Source organism: Bradysia coprophila, unplaced genomic scaffold, assembly GCF_014529535.1.
Source record: "Bradysia coprophila strain Holo2 unplaced genomic scaffold, BU_Bcop_v1 contig_538, whole genome shotgun sequence".
Classification (NCBI taxonomy): Eukaryota; Metazoa; Arthropoda; class Insecta; order Diptera; family Sciaridae; genus Bradysia; species Bradysia coprophila.
The window spans coordinates 893,058-908,982 of NW_023503785.1; the positions used below are offsets into that span (position 1 = coordinate 893,058).

The window sequence follows — 15,925 nt, forward strand, 5'->3', positions numbered from 1 at the left end:
ATCACTGCGAAAGTGTACGCGTAGAAAATTTATCGCATTTGTTAGTGCACAAAAGGTTTGTTTCTCCAAAAGCTTCGTTCTTGTTATGCGTAACGTCCTTGTCAAACTATTGTGCAGCTTTGTCGTTTTTCGTCCAACAGCTGTGTGCCCCATTTTAATGTGAACAATGTATACCGTAGCATTCTGCAACATCGTCCTTAAGAGACATGAGTAGCATGAACATAGATAGCCGAATTTAAATTGTTTAATTCAATTCATCTACGTTTCATAACCCTCATGTCGTTTGTGAAACCGATGGTCAAGCACATGCAAATCGGATCATGCGATTTTTTCTCGGAAAGTGAGGGAACCAACGGTAAAAACCAGTCTTTTAGGACTGGGTTTGTGTGGTAAATGTATGTAGTGACTATCCATATAAGAGAGTGGAAAGAGAGAATTTTGACGAGTCGTGAAGAGACGATAATGAATATTCGAATTCAAAGTCTCACGCTAGATTCATGTTTTTCTCTCTCTTGTCTCTATGGAGTACACAGAGTTGCAAGGTGTGAACGTAGAAAAGAGAAGAAACGGTCTTATGGACGTAAAGAGTTTGTAAGCATGGTAGGGAAAAGGACAGAATGCTTCCCGCCTGTAGAGTCGAACACGATTGCATCTAACAAATCGAATTTAGATCTTCTTGGAGTCTATTGTGCGTGTTTAAGGTTTCTGTTCCTGTTTCATTGCAGGAAAATGAATCGAGCGACGCCACCAACGACTGAAAGTGACACATCGTCATTAAATAGCGACTTTACTGACATTGATATAGGTGCAAACGCAGCTGAGATGTCTGATGGTGAGATCCTATCGGAAATTAAAGCTTTGCATCCAGGAAAAGCTTTGGCGTATCATACAGATACAAAGTTCTCAGTTTCGAAGACTATGAGTGACACGACACTGGCCACACCGAAGATTCCTTCGGCGGTGGTAATTCCAGAATCGTCGTTGTCCAACCGCTCAAAAGTCGCTGAACAGAGATCGTGGGGCGAGCTTGAATTTCAAACCAAGAAGCCCAGACGCTATCGTAGCGGTAAGGGCTCCGCAAATGACAAGACCTCGGACAACTCCTTGGCGGCCTTTTTGTCGAAAGTTACGATGTCGAGCGCCAAAAATGATTCCAAACCAGTCGAGGACCGAACAAGCAAATTTGAAGCAAGTACGCCGATAAATAGCAAACGAATTCACAGTGCTGGAACGACACCAGAAGATTTCAAGAGTCAACCGGGAAAGTTGGCCAAATTGGAAGACGGGATAAAATGGGAAACGTTAAACCTAAAAGTCTGCATGCCACAAAGACTACCAACAGGGAAAGAACTGCAAACCATTAAACAGTTCCTGCAATATCAAATTGAAGCAGCGCTTACTCACCGGGAAAAATTCATTCCACTCTTCACCGAACCATGCAAAATTGAACGAGACGGAGTGTATTGTGTACGTGTATTGTTCCGACCTGGCCTGTACCAAATGGTTAAAGTGCATGGTAATACCAGGCATCCCGGATGTCTCGGGCGTTCTGACGGTTCTGCCACAAGACACACCACTGAAGCTTGACCCAAATTTTGTCATGGTCCGGATGGTAGTGTGCATCCCTACAAGAAAGCCCGGTGACCAGATCCTTAACAATTTAGCTCAACTAAACAAGGATTTGAACACGGAAAGATGGTGCATCAAGAGAATCCGCCCAAAGGGTTCAAACAAATCCATGGTCTTTATGCGGATCGACAAACGATCATACGACACCATCGCCTTGCGAAACGGAAAAGTAAACTGGATCTTAGGGCCCATTTATTTTGAAGTGGAAGCGCACAAATCACGGAAGAAGTCGAAACAAAATCCGACATCAGGATCCGACAAACCTGTGGACACAAGCAATCTCTTGCAGAAGAACCACGGTGTTGAACCACCTTCTAACAGAAGTGTGGATAAAACCCTCTCTAGAGATGGAGGCTCAAATCGGAAAGGGGTCAATAAAGCTGCCTCCGTAGGCGTACGTCAGCATGCTGAGAAGGGAAGAAACGGACGATCTTCAGCAACTGATGCAACACGGACGACAAAGTAGCCCGTATTGCACAAATTTTTCGCTCTGGACGATAGTAGTGGAAAAGAGTATTCATTTTCAGCCGATTTTGTGCCTATTTACGTTTACTTTTGCATTACATTATTCTCTCTTATAATCGTTGTCATTATTCCTTTGTAAGTTATCATCTTTGGATGTAATAAATGAAGGAAGGGGGTTGGTACAAAGGGTCGTAGATCCAGGTGCCTGTTCAACTCAATAGTTGGACCTCCCAACACTCCTAAATCTAATCTAGAAATGGACGAATTCGGGCAGTGGTGTGATGACAATGGGCTGGAACTGAACATTGGAAAATGCAAGGTGATGACTTTCACACGCAATAGGAATCCCATCGAAGCAAATTACACCATCAAAGGAACAGAGATAGAAAGAGTCAAACAAATACCGGACCTGGGCGTCATGATGGATCCAAAAATGACTTTTGCGCTGCACAGAGAGCTGGTTAAGAAGAAAGCCGACAACAACCTCGGATTCGTGAAACGGGAGTGCTACAAGGCACTGAACATGCACAATGCCAAACTGTTGTATGGAACGCTGGTGAATTCACACTTAGAATACGCAAATATTATTTGGTAGCCGTATACAAATACACACAGACCATACCAAGAACGATGCGAAGAATTAGGACTAGTCTCACTGAACAGAAGGAGGGTAATTTCGGCTGCATTGTGGATGCACCAAATTGTATCTGGACGTCTGAACTCTCCATACTTACGTAATCAACTGAACTTAAATACTGGAGATCGCCAACTGAGAAATTCAGGTTTTATTAGACTGGAACATCAGAGAACGGAATATGGGTGGAATTCTCCGCTCAACAATGCGTGCAAAGGATTCAATTGTGCAGCGGCAGTTGTCGATCCGACGTTATCGTTTATACGCTTTAAACAAGAAGTTGAAACTGCCAGATCGGGCATTCGGTAACCTCATAGAACTATGATACGAGAGATAATGATTGTTAGATGGCAAAGGACTGTGATATAGTGGAAGTGAATTTAAGGGAATAGGTAAATATAATATTAAAAATTGAATTGACTGATTGATTTGAACGTTAATATGAATTTAAATTCGAATTGAAGTAGACTTAGATGTGTCTGAGCGGATTGACTGACGAAGCTAGAAAGCCAGATTTATTTAGTGTTTAACTTTTGATTGTATTGATTGTGATGATGACGAGACGATGACTGTAACTATGTCAGCTTACTTAAGTAGACACTAAAACCAAAGAATAAATAAATAAATTCCATTTACACCGATATCAGTTCTTTTGTAAGTGGATAACAGGACTTGCGTCACACCTCCACTGTAAGTGGTTTTGGGCGATATCAGTTCTTTTGTAAGAAGATTTTTTTTTTGAGAATTTGGTATAACGCAATAAAATCAGCGAATTTAAAAAAAAAACCTGAAACACATGTCGACTAAAATCCAAAACTATAACTTTGCCTTTAAACCGAACTTTATAACTGACATATTTGCCAAGATATAGATCCCAATTAACCAATTTCTTCCTTAATTAGTATGAGGACGTCCTAAATCTAAATAATCGGAACACGAAATTCAGGAGTTTCTTAGTAAAAAAAAGAAGTATTTTAGGAGGTCAAAATGAATTCCTATTTTTAAGCATTTTTCTTAGCAGAAAAGGATGCCAAATTGAAGGCCGAATTCTTCTGAATGATACTTCGTTACAATTGTTAATAATAAGTTGAGAAACGTGCGGCTTCGAGTTACATTGCCTTAATAAAACTACAAAAAAATGAATTATTACTCAACTAAACGCAGAATCGGTGATTTGAGTGTTGAACGTAACAAGTGAGTGATTGCAGCATAATAAATTGATGTTCGATACAATTGTGTGAAGAAAAATATTTTTTCTAGGAACGAAATCACTAAAAAAATGAAAATTGACCTTCCTGCTGAACTGGCTTCTTGGGCAAATGCGTCTAAAACAAAAGCAGACAGTTTCACGAGACTTCTAAAAATTTTGCAAAGGCATGGGTATCCTGATCTCCCGTCTGATTCACGAACATTGTTGGAGACTCCTCGACAAACTTCGTTGTTAGTTAGAAATGTTCCACCCGGGCAATATATTCATATTGGCATTGAAGCTGGCGCTCTGTACACTTTGAGACAAAATGGGATTGATGTTAATGGGCTCCAATTTATGATTATTGACTACAACACGGACGGGGTACAAATTAGCAAAAGTACCACACAAGTATTTTGGCCGATCTGGTGCAGAATCAGGAATCCTTACATTGGACAACCTTTTTTATGTGGAATTTTCTACAGTAACTCTGGAGGACCAAAAGACGCTAACTTATTTATTCTTGATTTCGTGAATGAGTTAAAATACCTAATAACGAATGGCTTGAAAGTTAATAACAAAACCAAAATACCGATTCGTGCCGGTAGATTCATGGGCGATGCCCCAGGACGATGTGATATAATGGGTTCGTGTTTAAATGGATTTTTTTTACCTCTTTACTTACATGAAAAAATGTCAACTTTTTTAGGCTTAAAAGGCCCAACTGGTTACTACGGCTGTAGTCGGTGTACAACAAAGGGACTTCATTGTGAGAATCGTGTCTGCTTTCCGGAGTTGAACGCGGCTTTGAGATCAGACAAAGATTTTAAAGATAGAGCTCAGCCACAACATCATCACTTCACTTCTTTCCTGGAAGAAGTTCTTGAGTTGCTAGGTGTAACTCAAGCTCCAATAGACGGTATGCATTTAGTCTACGCTTGCGTTACGCGACGAATTTTGTTTTGGTTAAACACCGATTGTGTCAATTATAAATTTCGACTCTCGTCCGCTCAAATCGGTACGGTAAATAATTTGTTGGAAATTGCTGCTTTGACGAGACCAGTTGAGTTTGCTCGACCAGTGAAAGGCATTCATAAATACAAAAAATTTAAGTGCACTCAACTAAGACAATTTCTGTTGTACCTTAGTATTGTCGTGTTAAAAAAAGTATTTTCGGAATTTCAGTATGAACATTTGCTTCTATTGGTAATCGGGATTCGGTTACTGAGTGACGAAAAACAGTTTGTAAAAAATAATGCACTTGCAAAGAAAATGTTGCACGATTATGTACAAATTTTGGAAACGAAATTCGGCAAATGGCGTGTCATTTATAGTGTGCATAATTTGATTCATTTAGCTGATGAAGTGCTAACTCAAAATGAGCCACTCGATCGATTCTCTATGTGGGAGTTTGAAACCGCAAACAATGGGTTGAAAGAATTCACGAAACGCCAAGGAGCTTACTTGCAGCAATGTTATAACCGAACATTTGAAAAATATAATTACCGACGCGACAATCCTGCTCATTTAATTAAATATCCAATTCTGAAATTTCACATTGAAAATGAATATGCTGGTATCAATATAGCGAAGCAATTTTTTTCTCGTGTCATATTTGAACATTTTATGTTAGATCAGTCTTCAGGTAATAAATGGTTTGTAACAACTTCAGGTGAAATTGGATTATTCGAACAAGCGGTACTTGTGGATGAAAAAATTAAAATTCGATGTCGCTTCATAAAACGAAAATTTAACTATTTTGAAAAGCCACTAAACTCATCTCTATTACTCATTTTCCAGTGCAACGAAGATGACTTAACTAATCTTTTTGAGATTGACTCCGATCATATACAGTCCAAAATGTTCATGATAAAAGACGGAGGAAGCTCAGTTTTTATCCCACTTTTATAAAAACAATTGTAATTTTGAATTAATTTTTTAATGGGCAAATATCACAAAGCTCTTCAAATGCAACTGCATTTATCACAAAATCGCCTTTAAAATTATTTCTTTTATGCACAAGTCAATTAATTTTTTTTAATTATTTTGACAAACTAACGATAAATCTCACTTCAATTACTGATTATTATTGATTTCATACAAAAATCCTTTAATTTTTGTTTCTCTTTAATAATTGATTTTTCAACATCAAAATTCATTGAATTATTGGCTCGATATTTTTACAACGTTTAAGTTCGAGTGTATTAATGAATTATATTTATTTATCCAAAAAATTTATAATTTGAATTTTTCCTTTAATTTTTTTTAACGAATTAATCAAGAATGGCTCAGACAGTCATATATTATTGAATTATATCAATTGTTAACATCGAATTAGTAACTGTCGCTTTCAGTCGCCTCGAATTTATATATCAAATTGTATTTGCAGTAAAGAATTAAGAGAATGAAAATAAAATGTTTGCCTTTGATCATGAATGTACGTAGCGTAAAATTCATTAAATGTTTCAAATATAAATGTAAAAACTCACTCGACTAGTAGCTTATTCGTTCACATCACAGTCTCGATATAGGTGGACAGTCGTTCATTTCGGTGGACTGGCCAAAGGTACTTTTGAAACTGTTGCCTGAATATTTTCCGTGGATGGCGGTGGTAGCAATGGATGCGAAACATCGTTGCATTGTGCTGAATGTGATGTGCCGGCGGTATAGTTCATTTTATCAAATTTAGGCTGGCAGTCATTCAGTTCGGTGGATGGCGATGCACTGGTAAAAGATACTTTTGATGCTGTTGCCTGTATATTTTCGGTCGATGGCAGTGATAGCAATGCCTGCGAAACATCGTTGCATTGTGCCGAATGTGATGTGCCGGTGGCTATGTTCATTTTATCAACTTTTTCAGCAGCACTTTTGGTTCGTTGTTGTACCACCCCTTTCAAAATTTCCATCGCGTCACACTTAGGATATTTCGCCTCCATAATACCGACGATCATTTCCACGATCGAATGCAATTTGTTGAAACTTTTCTTCTTTTTTGTGCCGCCCCATGTATACTGGCTCATACATTGTATATCGCACAGCGACTTCAATATTTTACGCGCTGTCTTTGTTTCGTCCTCTCCTTGGAGTTTTTCCAGCTTTGAAATTACAAAGCTTTTATATTTTTCATCATCATTCAAATTGAACTCAAATAATGAGTCGGCGGTGGAGATAGGAAAGCAACTCTTATATGTGGCAGCGAACGTTGCCACTTCATCGTTTGTTAGATCAAATTCATGTTGCTTTTCCTCATCTTGCACAAAAATGACCTGCTCCCCGCCTCTATATTGTTCTGACGTCACAAAATCCAAAAACAGTTGGCGATTGGTCAGTATTTCACTTCGAATCGAATTGAATTCAGTGAAGAATTTTTTGTGTAACCAATCGATCTTGTTACATAGTTTCTGGTAGCACAGCTACTAAGTGAACAGCAACGTGTGTCACTAGCTTCGTTAGATGTAGCCAACTGAATACCAACTGGCACATTTGCTTCTGCGTTGAAATTAAGAATTTGTCGTTCCATTGGCTCATAATTCTTGTCCGGTTCATGTAGGCCGATGTCATTCAATACGACAAAATTTGCAGTTTGCTGCGACTGTGTATCAGCATTGATCATATTTTCGTTGTCGTTTGTTAGCAAATCAGCGAAGTTAAACACTTCTGGACCTTGCATGTTGGAAACGAAGGAATCAGCATCGACAGATTGCATTATTATATTGTTCGGTACATCTGGTCCAAAACAAGAATTGTAGTTGGATATCGTCTGAACTGCTGCAACATATAAAAAGGGGTGTCAAACTATGATACAAAACTTTTGTCAAATATTAAACTGGTTTGGTAACACAATAAGATTTCAATAAAAAAATATTTAAAAAAAACCAACGTTGTTGACATTCAGGTTCGCTTTCCGAACTGCTTTCAAATTTCCTCTGAATAGTTTTCACAGGTGCTTTTTTGTTTCGTTTTAGATGCTTAGGTTTCGAAGGCTCAATCTCTGCAGCTTCGGCTTCGGTTGTACTGAAGTACTCACAGAACACTTTCTCGGCACTTATAGCTTCTTCAATTGAAGCTGAAAAAAAATGTCTTCAGAAAATGCAAAGAAATAACATAACCTCACTTAGAAACATTTACCTAAGCCAATTTTTAATACTCTGCCCTCGCGACAATCCCATTGATCATTGTTTTCTGGTACCGTGCACACAAATTTTGCATGTTTCGTGAATTTCATGTATTTGTCTTTAGTTTGGTTAGGCAAACGTCGCGGAAAATAAAATTTTGCTGTATCTCGCGGCTTGATCGCAACATTTTTTTTGTGTGCAAATAACCACACGTGTGGTATAAATTGAACGTAAATTTCACCACTTTCCACGGTTTCAATTATTACGTATGTGTTAGCAGAGTCTGCTTTTGGAACTTGAAATTTTCGTTTCATTTTAATGAACGAATTATCACAAAGAATCTGAGTAAAAATAACATTAAACTAATATCGGGGTGTAAACAATGCAAATGTGATTATTTAATGATGAAGGGGGAATGACGTTTGCTGCGTATTTTGATCGATGACACATACATTCAGAGATTAACTCTAGCATAACGGCACGTTAATAGGGCGTCCGATTTATTTGCCTTTTTTCGACAAATAATTCTTTTTGGTATAGTTTTAAAGGACGTTCCTTTTTTAAATAAGGAAGAAACTGGTTAATTGGGGATCACATAGCTTACGGTTAAAATGCTCATAGCTTCCAAATAAGCGACTTTTTAGTAAAACTCTGAAACACGTGTCGACTAAAATCTGAAACTTTATACATTTTTCTTTAACACGAGGTTTCCATCTGCCATATTTTACTTCATGTATAAAACTTCATAAGAGCACGGAGAAATTTAGAATCGGCCGAGGTGTGAGGCAGGGTGACACCATTTCACCGAAATTATTCACGGCGATTCTGCAGAGTGTTTTTAGGAAGTTAAACTGGAGTAAAATGGGAATAAAGATAAATGGAGAGTACCTGAGCAATCTCCGCTTCGCTGATGACATTGTACCGATAGCAGCAAATCTAGGCCATGCTCAGCTTATGCTACAACAGTTAAGTGAAGAGGCAAGCAAAGTTGGCCTCAAGATGAACTTATCGAAAACAAAGGTCATGACCAACATCGGGGGCGATAGAGAAATCAAAATTGGTGACACTGTCATTGAACGAGGCGGCAGCTACGTATATCTAGGACATAAACTGAAGTTAGGTCTGGACAACCAAACTGCAGAAATAAGACGTAGGATTGGTCTTGCATGGGCACCGTTCGGAAAACTCAGACTAATTTTCAAAAGCAAAATGAATAATAGTCTGAAACACAAAGTTTTCGACACTTGTGTCCTTCCAGTGCTCACTTATGGAGCGGAAACGTGAACTTTAACGAAAGCATCCGAAGATAAATTGAGATTGACACAAAGAGCCATGGAACGGAGTATGCTTGGAATAACACTCAGAGACAGAATGACGAATCAATGGATTCGTCAACAAACCCAAAGTATATAAACACTGAAGGTAATGCAAATCCGCAGTTACACACGGATCCAAAGTTTCGGGTGAATATAATCATTATAACGTTGGACACAAGTCAAATTCACTTTGTTAGGTTGCAACACATGCCGACACTCAATACTAAACAACGCAGTTCCAAAAACATGATCATGCCAAATGTCACGGATGCAACATAACAAATGTTATATTCACCCGAAACTTTGGATCCGTATTTCTTGCTATTCCCTGAGGGTCTGCGTTACCTTCAGTATGCATATTTACCTTGAACAAACCAGGGTCGTTGATGTCATCAAAAAGATCATGAACTGGCGACCATATAAAAGACGAGCTATAGGTAGACCACCAGAGAGATGGACAAACGGAATTAAGAATATTACAGGTAAAAACTGGCAGCAAATGGCAATGGATCGTACGAAATGGAAAGAAGTTGGAGAGGCCTGCATCCAGCAGTGGATAGAAACCTGCTGAAAAAGAAGAAAAAGAAGAGTATTATCCGAGTTATGGCTGACATAGCTCGCACTTAAAACCCTCATAACTCCTAAATAGACGACTTTTTAGGAAAACCATGAAACACGATCTGAAACTCTATATCTTTTAAACGAAATTTCAATCTGACATATTTTCCGAGTTATAGGTCGCATAGCTCGATAGCTTAACACGCTCATAGCTCCGAGATTATAAACTTTTATAAAAATTCCTTCTTAGAATTACGTCCTTAACATACCCTGAAAATTTCAGCCAAATCCACCGGTAAATTCAAGTTTGGTTGTAACAAAGTGACAAAGGGACAAAATGGCAAAGGTTGGTAAAATTCATCAATTTCAAAATGTATCAAAATCCATTTCTTCATACAAATTTCCAAGTTTTGAAATTTAATATCTCGGTCAAATCTTAACATTATGAAACGTGTGATAGCTCGTTGAACTCGTATGGATGCCCAGATTACGAATAAAATACTTTGGGGGTAGTAGGAGCAAAGGGGGAAGTCGTATATATATATATATATATATATATATATATATATGTGTGTGTGTGTGTGTGTGTGTTCCACAGTCCTGCGGATAAATTCTTCACTAAAGTAGTGCCATGATGTTACCTTCCGTGTGTCGCGAAGACGTAAGCCGCAGAGCTGCGCATAAATTATTCTATTTATTTATTATCAACATTTTGTGTATTATACGTGAATAGATGCAACCATGAGATGTAAAGTTTACATTTCATTTAAGTTCGGCTTTCGTTTAATTCTAAACAATAAAACTCAAGTTCATATATGGTAAATTCTGTTTTTCATTTTCTCTTCCACTTAAGACAACACCGAGAAAAATATGGAATTTCAGTTTTTCTAATTTAGCAATTTTTCATGTGCCGATGTCGTTAATGTCGATGCTCGGTAACGAGTGAGCAGAAAGAGAAAAACAATCGACACTAGTGCTGTAAATAAAATGTAGAAGTTGTGTTTATATACCTGTTTTGCTATCTATTTTGTAAATGCAAGCATGTATACTTGGAGGGGTCACGAAGATGAAGTTGTTAATTTCAAGAATCCATCTACTACGTAAATGTATTAAAATGTCAAATTTTGTGTGTGCCACCCGTGCATCTGCATGACCTCGATGACCTTTCCAAGTGTACAACCTTGTGTAAATGGGGTTGTTTTGCGCACGAGTTTTGAATTTCAAGTAAACCAGTCGATGAAAAATTTAACGGAAAAATTAATTTCAACGCTTCCTCGCATAAAAATGAGACGATTTTTAGTTTCGACCGCACTTTCATACGGCGTGAATTTAAGTGACAGCTGGGCCATTTGAATCGAATCGTACGGGTAGCAGTTGGGCGATCAGATTTTTTATTTAATATCACCCCACCCGTTGACTTTTTATTAAGAAAAAAACCCAATTTGTCAATAAATTTAAGTAACACGAATGTAGCACGATGTCTGGTCAACCTCGACTTTGCCTGGGGTGGACAATCGCCATCTAGTGCGATAAAATACCAGCATACGATTCGTGGTTCATACAACGGTTTATGCAATTCAGAGAGCGAATTCCTCGCGCTTACATATACATAACACAAACTTTCCGTTGAGAAACAATCTAAGATCGATCACAGCCCGAGTAAAAATAAAACTCTCAAAGGTTCGAAAAGAGATGACTCCTCGGATGTCTCACGTCTCACAATACAAAGGATTTGAGACCGAGAGACGTGCGTCTCTTTTCGAAACTTTGAGAGTTTTATTTTTACTCAATTTTTACATGGTTATCTTTTTGAGCCGAACGCAAATTTAATTTATGTTGAAACAAGTACATTTAAATAAAGAAATTGCAAAAAGCTAGTGCGATACCTTGAAAATCGCACTAGTGCGACACGGTGCGGTTGAACAACTTTTTTTTCGAAAAGTTCGTAAACATGGGCTTTTCTTGTTAAAAATGATTGGGGTGATCCTAACGATTATTTTTCTCCTAAATTTAAAATGTTTTGCCCGGGCCTTCTCGAGAAAAGTTGATTTATATTGTCAAAAATGGCCCTTTGTGAAACGTTTTCTACTAGGAAAGCTCGTTAATGTATTTTTTTGGTTTTATAAGCACAGTTTTAAGAAGTAGAGACTCAAACCTTTACAACAGTACCTTACACACCATATTCGAACCTTTGATATATGATTGGAATCCCGTTTTCGACGCACTTTAAGGAAATTTCGATGGTTATATGGGTTTTCCCGGTATTTTTTTTAGCTAATAGGTCCGAGCTATTTTTTTTTCAATTGTTTCATAAAGATGACATCCATACTTTTCGATTGATACCAAACAAGACATATAAAGACTCGACCAAGGGAGCTGGAACTGATCGAATAACGATTTTTTATGAAATAATGGAACTCGGTAAAGTGTTTTACAGCAGGAAATGTCATTTATTCAATTTTTTTAGGTTTCATCCAAAAGTAATAGCAAGAGAAAGAGACTCTAACCTTCATCACAGTACCCTACACACGCTATTTAAACTTGTGGACCAGGAGTAGGATCACTTTCTTCGAGCAGTTTTAAGAGAGTTACAAACATTTTGCAACAAAAAAAAGTTGGTTTTATACAAAAATTTAGTATTTATTGTCCATTTTCAATATATTTAAAGAAACGAAAATATAAATCTCTTCTCCTTGTTAGGAATTGTGAAAGGAATTGACTTCAGAAACAGCCTTAAAAAGTCGCTTAGAATAATTGCCGTGAGATGGACCGACCTTGTATTTTTCCCAAAACGATTTAAATTCAAAGTGAATGGATTCCATGGCCTGTTCCGTATAGAATCCGAGTGCCTTATTATACTTGTTACAAAATTGTAATACATTGAAGCGCAAGAACAATAGGCTACAGCATGTAGAGCTTTGTGTAGTTCGTCTCTTTTTCTCGTGTGAATATTGTTAACTCTTTGGTTTCATTTTTTAACATCACACATTGAAAATGGACAATAAATACTAAATTTTTGTATAGAACCAACTTTTTTTTTGTTGCAAAATGTTTGTAACTCTCTTAAAACTGCTCGAACAAAGTGATCCTACTCCTGGTCCACAAGTTTAAATAGCGTGTGTAGGGTACTGTTATGAAGGTTAGAGTCTCTTTCTCTTGCAAAAGTAATAAGAAACCTAAAAAATTGAATAAATGACATTTCCTGCTGTAAAACACTTTACCGAGTTCCATTATTTCATAAAAAATCGTTATTCGATCAGTTTCGGCTCCCTTAGTCGAGTCTTTATATGTCTTGTTTGGTATCAATCGAAAAGTATGGATGTCATCTTTATGAAACAATTGAAAAAAAATAGCTCGGACCTATAAGCTAAAAAAAATACCGGGAAAACCCATATAACCATCGAAATTTCCTTAAAGTGCGTCGAAAACGGGATTCCAATCATATATCAAAGGTTCGAATATGGTGTGTAAGGTACTGTTGTAAAGGTTTGAGTCTCTACTTCTTAAAACTGTGCTTATAAAACCAAAAAAATACATTAACGAGCTTTCCTAGTAGAAAACGTTTCACAAAGGGCCATTTTTGACAATATAAATCAACTTTTCTCGAGAAGGCCCGGGCAAAACATTTTAAATTTAGGAGAAAAATAATCGTTAGGATCACCCCAATCATTTTTAACAAGAAAAGCCCATGTTTACGAACTTTTCGAAAAAAAGTTGTTCAACCGCACCGTGGCGATATAATACGTTCATACGCCTTGCACACACGAGGCGTCAGTTACAAATATCATCACTGAATTGCATAAACAACTATTTTGATCAAGTAGCCACAATTTTACAGACATATCGCTCAGTTGTATGTGAATGTTATGAATTCATGATTGGTTGATGTATTTTGGGTGCGATAATATTTATTTTCCTAACGAATGCTAAAAGGCTTTTTTAACGAATGTTCATACAAACCGGAGGACATAGTGATCTCATGAGAGGTGAGTTTGTTTAAATGAAATCGCTACGTGCTCCAAGGTAAATATACATACTGAAGGTAACCGCAGACCCTCAGGGAATAGCAAGAAATACGGATCCAAAGTTACGGGTGAATATAAGATTTGTTATGTTGCATCCGTGACATTTGGCATGATCATGTTTTTGGAACTGCATTGTTTAGTATTGAGTGTCGACATGTGTTGCAACCTAACAAAGTGAATTTGACTTGTGTCCAACGTTATAAAGATTATATTCACCCGAAACTTTGGATCCGTGTGTAACTGCGGATTTGCATTACCTTCAGTGTTTATATACTTTGATGTGCTCCTCTCCATACAAAGTTTGACATTCGATCATACCTTGGGTTGACGTTCATTAGTCACGATATTTACAACATTATTTACAACACTGTCGAAAATCAGAATCTTCTTCACGCAAGTCTTTTCAACGCAGCGTCATTTTAACAGAAGGAAGTGTAGAAATGTATTTTTCTGTTCACTTTTTCATCGACTCGTTCACTTGAAATTCAAATTTTAGGTACACTTACGGCGTGAATTAGCGTGCGATACAGCTATTTTGCTCACACATTAGTAAATGGGATGTTTTGTGAGATTGCCGAAACGAGCCGAAGAAGGCGAGTTCGGCAACACATCGTATGTGTAAGACCATTTACTAACGTATTACCAACAAGATCTTACGTACAGCGGTGGGTTCCTCATTTTTTACGCACTAGTGCGTAAATATACTTATGAAAATCGATTTACTTCGATCACACAGCTGTACAGAAAAAAAAATTCACACTAATTTTTGGATGAAATAAAACTGATTCATATGGCATTGCACATAAGCATCGAATTCGCTTACTGAAGTGTATAATAGTTATTTATGTAACAAGTATCGTATGGAGGTATATTATCGCACTAGATGTCAGATGTCAGAAGCCGAGGTTGACAAGACATCGTATGCGATAATATACCAGCATACGATTCGTGTTGTATACAACGTTTTATGCAATGGAAAATATCGAATAAATACAGAAGATATTCTTAGTGTGACTACAGTACCACGTGGGTTTTATCGCACTAGTGCGATAAAATACGTTCATACGACATTGCACACAGGCGGCGTAAGTAACAAATATCATCACTGAATTGCATAAATAACTCTTTCGATTCTTCGTAATAATTTCCGTGATAAACTCTAGATTTCCCTTTGTGTATACTCAAAAAAGTGTAACTTTACTTATTCCCATTATTGCATTCAAACATAAAAGTAGAACTATCGGTGCACACATTAATAACAATAAATTGTAATCTTTTTCATCTCAACTTTGTGTGTTGTTCTGTCGAATAAATTTATATCAAAAAGTTAAAAGTTTACATGACTTTTTGCTAAAGTGTACTTTTGCACATATCCGTACGGCTTATTCCCTCCGTTTATTCGAACATCACGACTTGAAATTATTTGTGTATGCAGTATGCACGGTGTGTATACAAGGCACACACAAAAAAAATGTTGTTGATGTCACGGTACCATACACGAATTAGAATTTTGTAGAGTGAACTTGGATATATCAAAACGGAATGAAGAAAATTGCGATAGTAAATGCTTTGGCAATTCTGTGGTGAAAATAATAAGTTTATTAACCTCGGCTTCACCAAGGATCAACAAAGAGACGAAAGACGGACTATCCGACTCTTTATCGATAAAGTTATGTAAACGATTACTTCTATCAGAAGTAAGACACAAAATACACGTAGAGTGTAACCACGATCGATTTTAGATAGTTTTTCAATTCAGATTTGCATAAAACTTTGTATGCAGACATACAGCACGACAAAATGCCTTCACATGATACTTGTTGCATAAATAACTATTCTATTACATTAAACAATTCCAAGAATGGTGTGCCTTATTTTGTTCAATGGTCACTCGAACTACCAAATTCACTTCGTTCAATTTAATTACGTAAATAGGGGAAGGAAACTAGAGCTGCTTTCACTAGTGCAATTTTCTATTTATTAAATTTTCATAT

The 15,925-nt window shown here is 37.2% G+C and overlaps 2 protein-coding genes across 2 annotated transcripts; one reads left to right on the forward strand and one right to left on the reverse strand.

The window, feature by feature from the left end:
- Positions 1-3,766: 3,766 nt before the first annotated feature.
- LOC119083015 lies at positions 3,767-5,875 on the forward strand. Its single transcript, XM_037192652.1, has 2 exons — positions 3,767-4,563; positions 4,627-5,875. Exons 1-2 carry the CDS (start codon positions 4,008-4,010, stop codon positions 5,826-5,828), a joined length of 1,758 nt encoding a protein of 585 aa, XP_037048547.1. The 5' UTR covers positions 3,767-4,007; the 3' UTR covers positions 5,829-5,875.
- A 244-nt stretch (positions 5,876-6,119) lies between these two features.
- On the reverse strand, positions 6,120-8,592 carry LOC119083020. Its single transcript, XM_037192658.1, has 3 exons — positions 8,046-8,592; positions 7,798-7,983; positions 6,120-7,685 (listed from the first exon to the last, which is right to left on the reverse strand). The coding sequence occupies exons 1-3, from the start codon at positions 8,344-8,346 to the stop codon at positions 7,243-7,245; spliced, it is 930 nt and encodes a 309-aa protein (XP_037048553.1). The 5' UTR covers positions 8,347-8,592; the 3' UTR covers positions 6,120-7,242.
- Between the last annotated feature and the right edge of the window lie 7,333 nt (positions 8,593-15,925).

Bases quoted from the DNA above. Each gene is read 5' to 3' on its own strand.
- LOC119083015 (XM_037192652.1), top strand. From the start codon at position 4,008: ATGAAAATTGACCTTCCTGCTGAACTGGCTTCTTGGGCAAATGCGTCT. The intron at 4,564-4,626 runs GTTCGTGTTTAA...CAACTTTTTTAG, and splicing joins AGGACGATGTGATATAATGG to GCTTAAAAGGCCCAACTGGT.
- LOC119083020 (XM_037192658.1), bottom strand. From the start codon at position 8,346: ATGAAACGAAAATTTCAAGTTCCAAAAGCAGACTCTGCTAACACATAC. The intron at 7,984-8,045 runs GTAAATGTTTCT...ATTTTTTTTCAG, and splicing joins AGTATTAAAAATTGGCTTAG to CTTCAATTGAAGAAGCTATA. The intron at 7,686-7,797 runs GTTGGTTTTTTT...TATATGTTGCAG, and splicing joins CGAACCTGAATGTCAACAAC to CAGTTCAGACGATATCCAAC.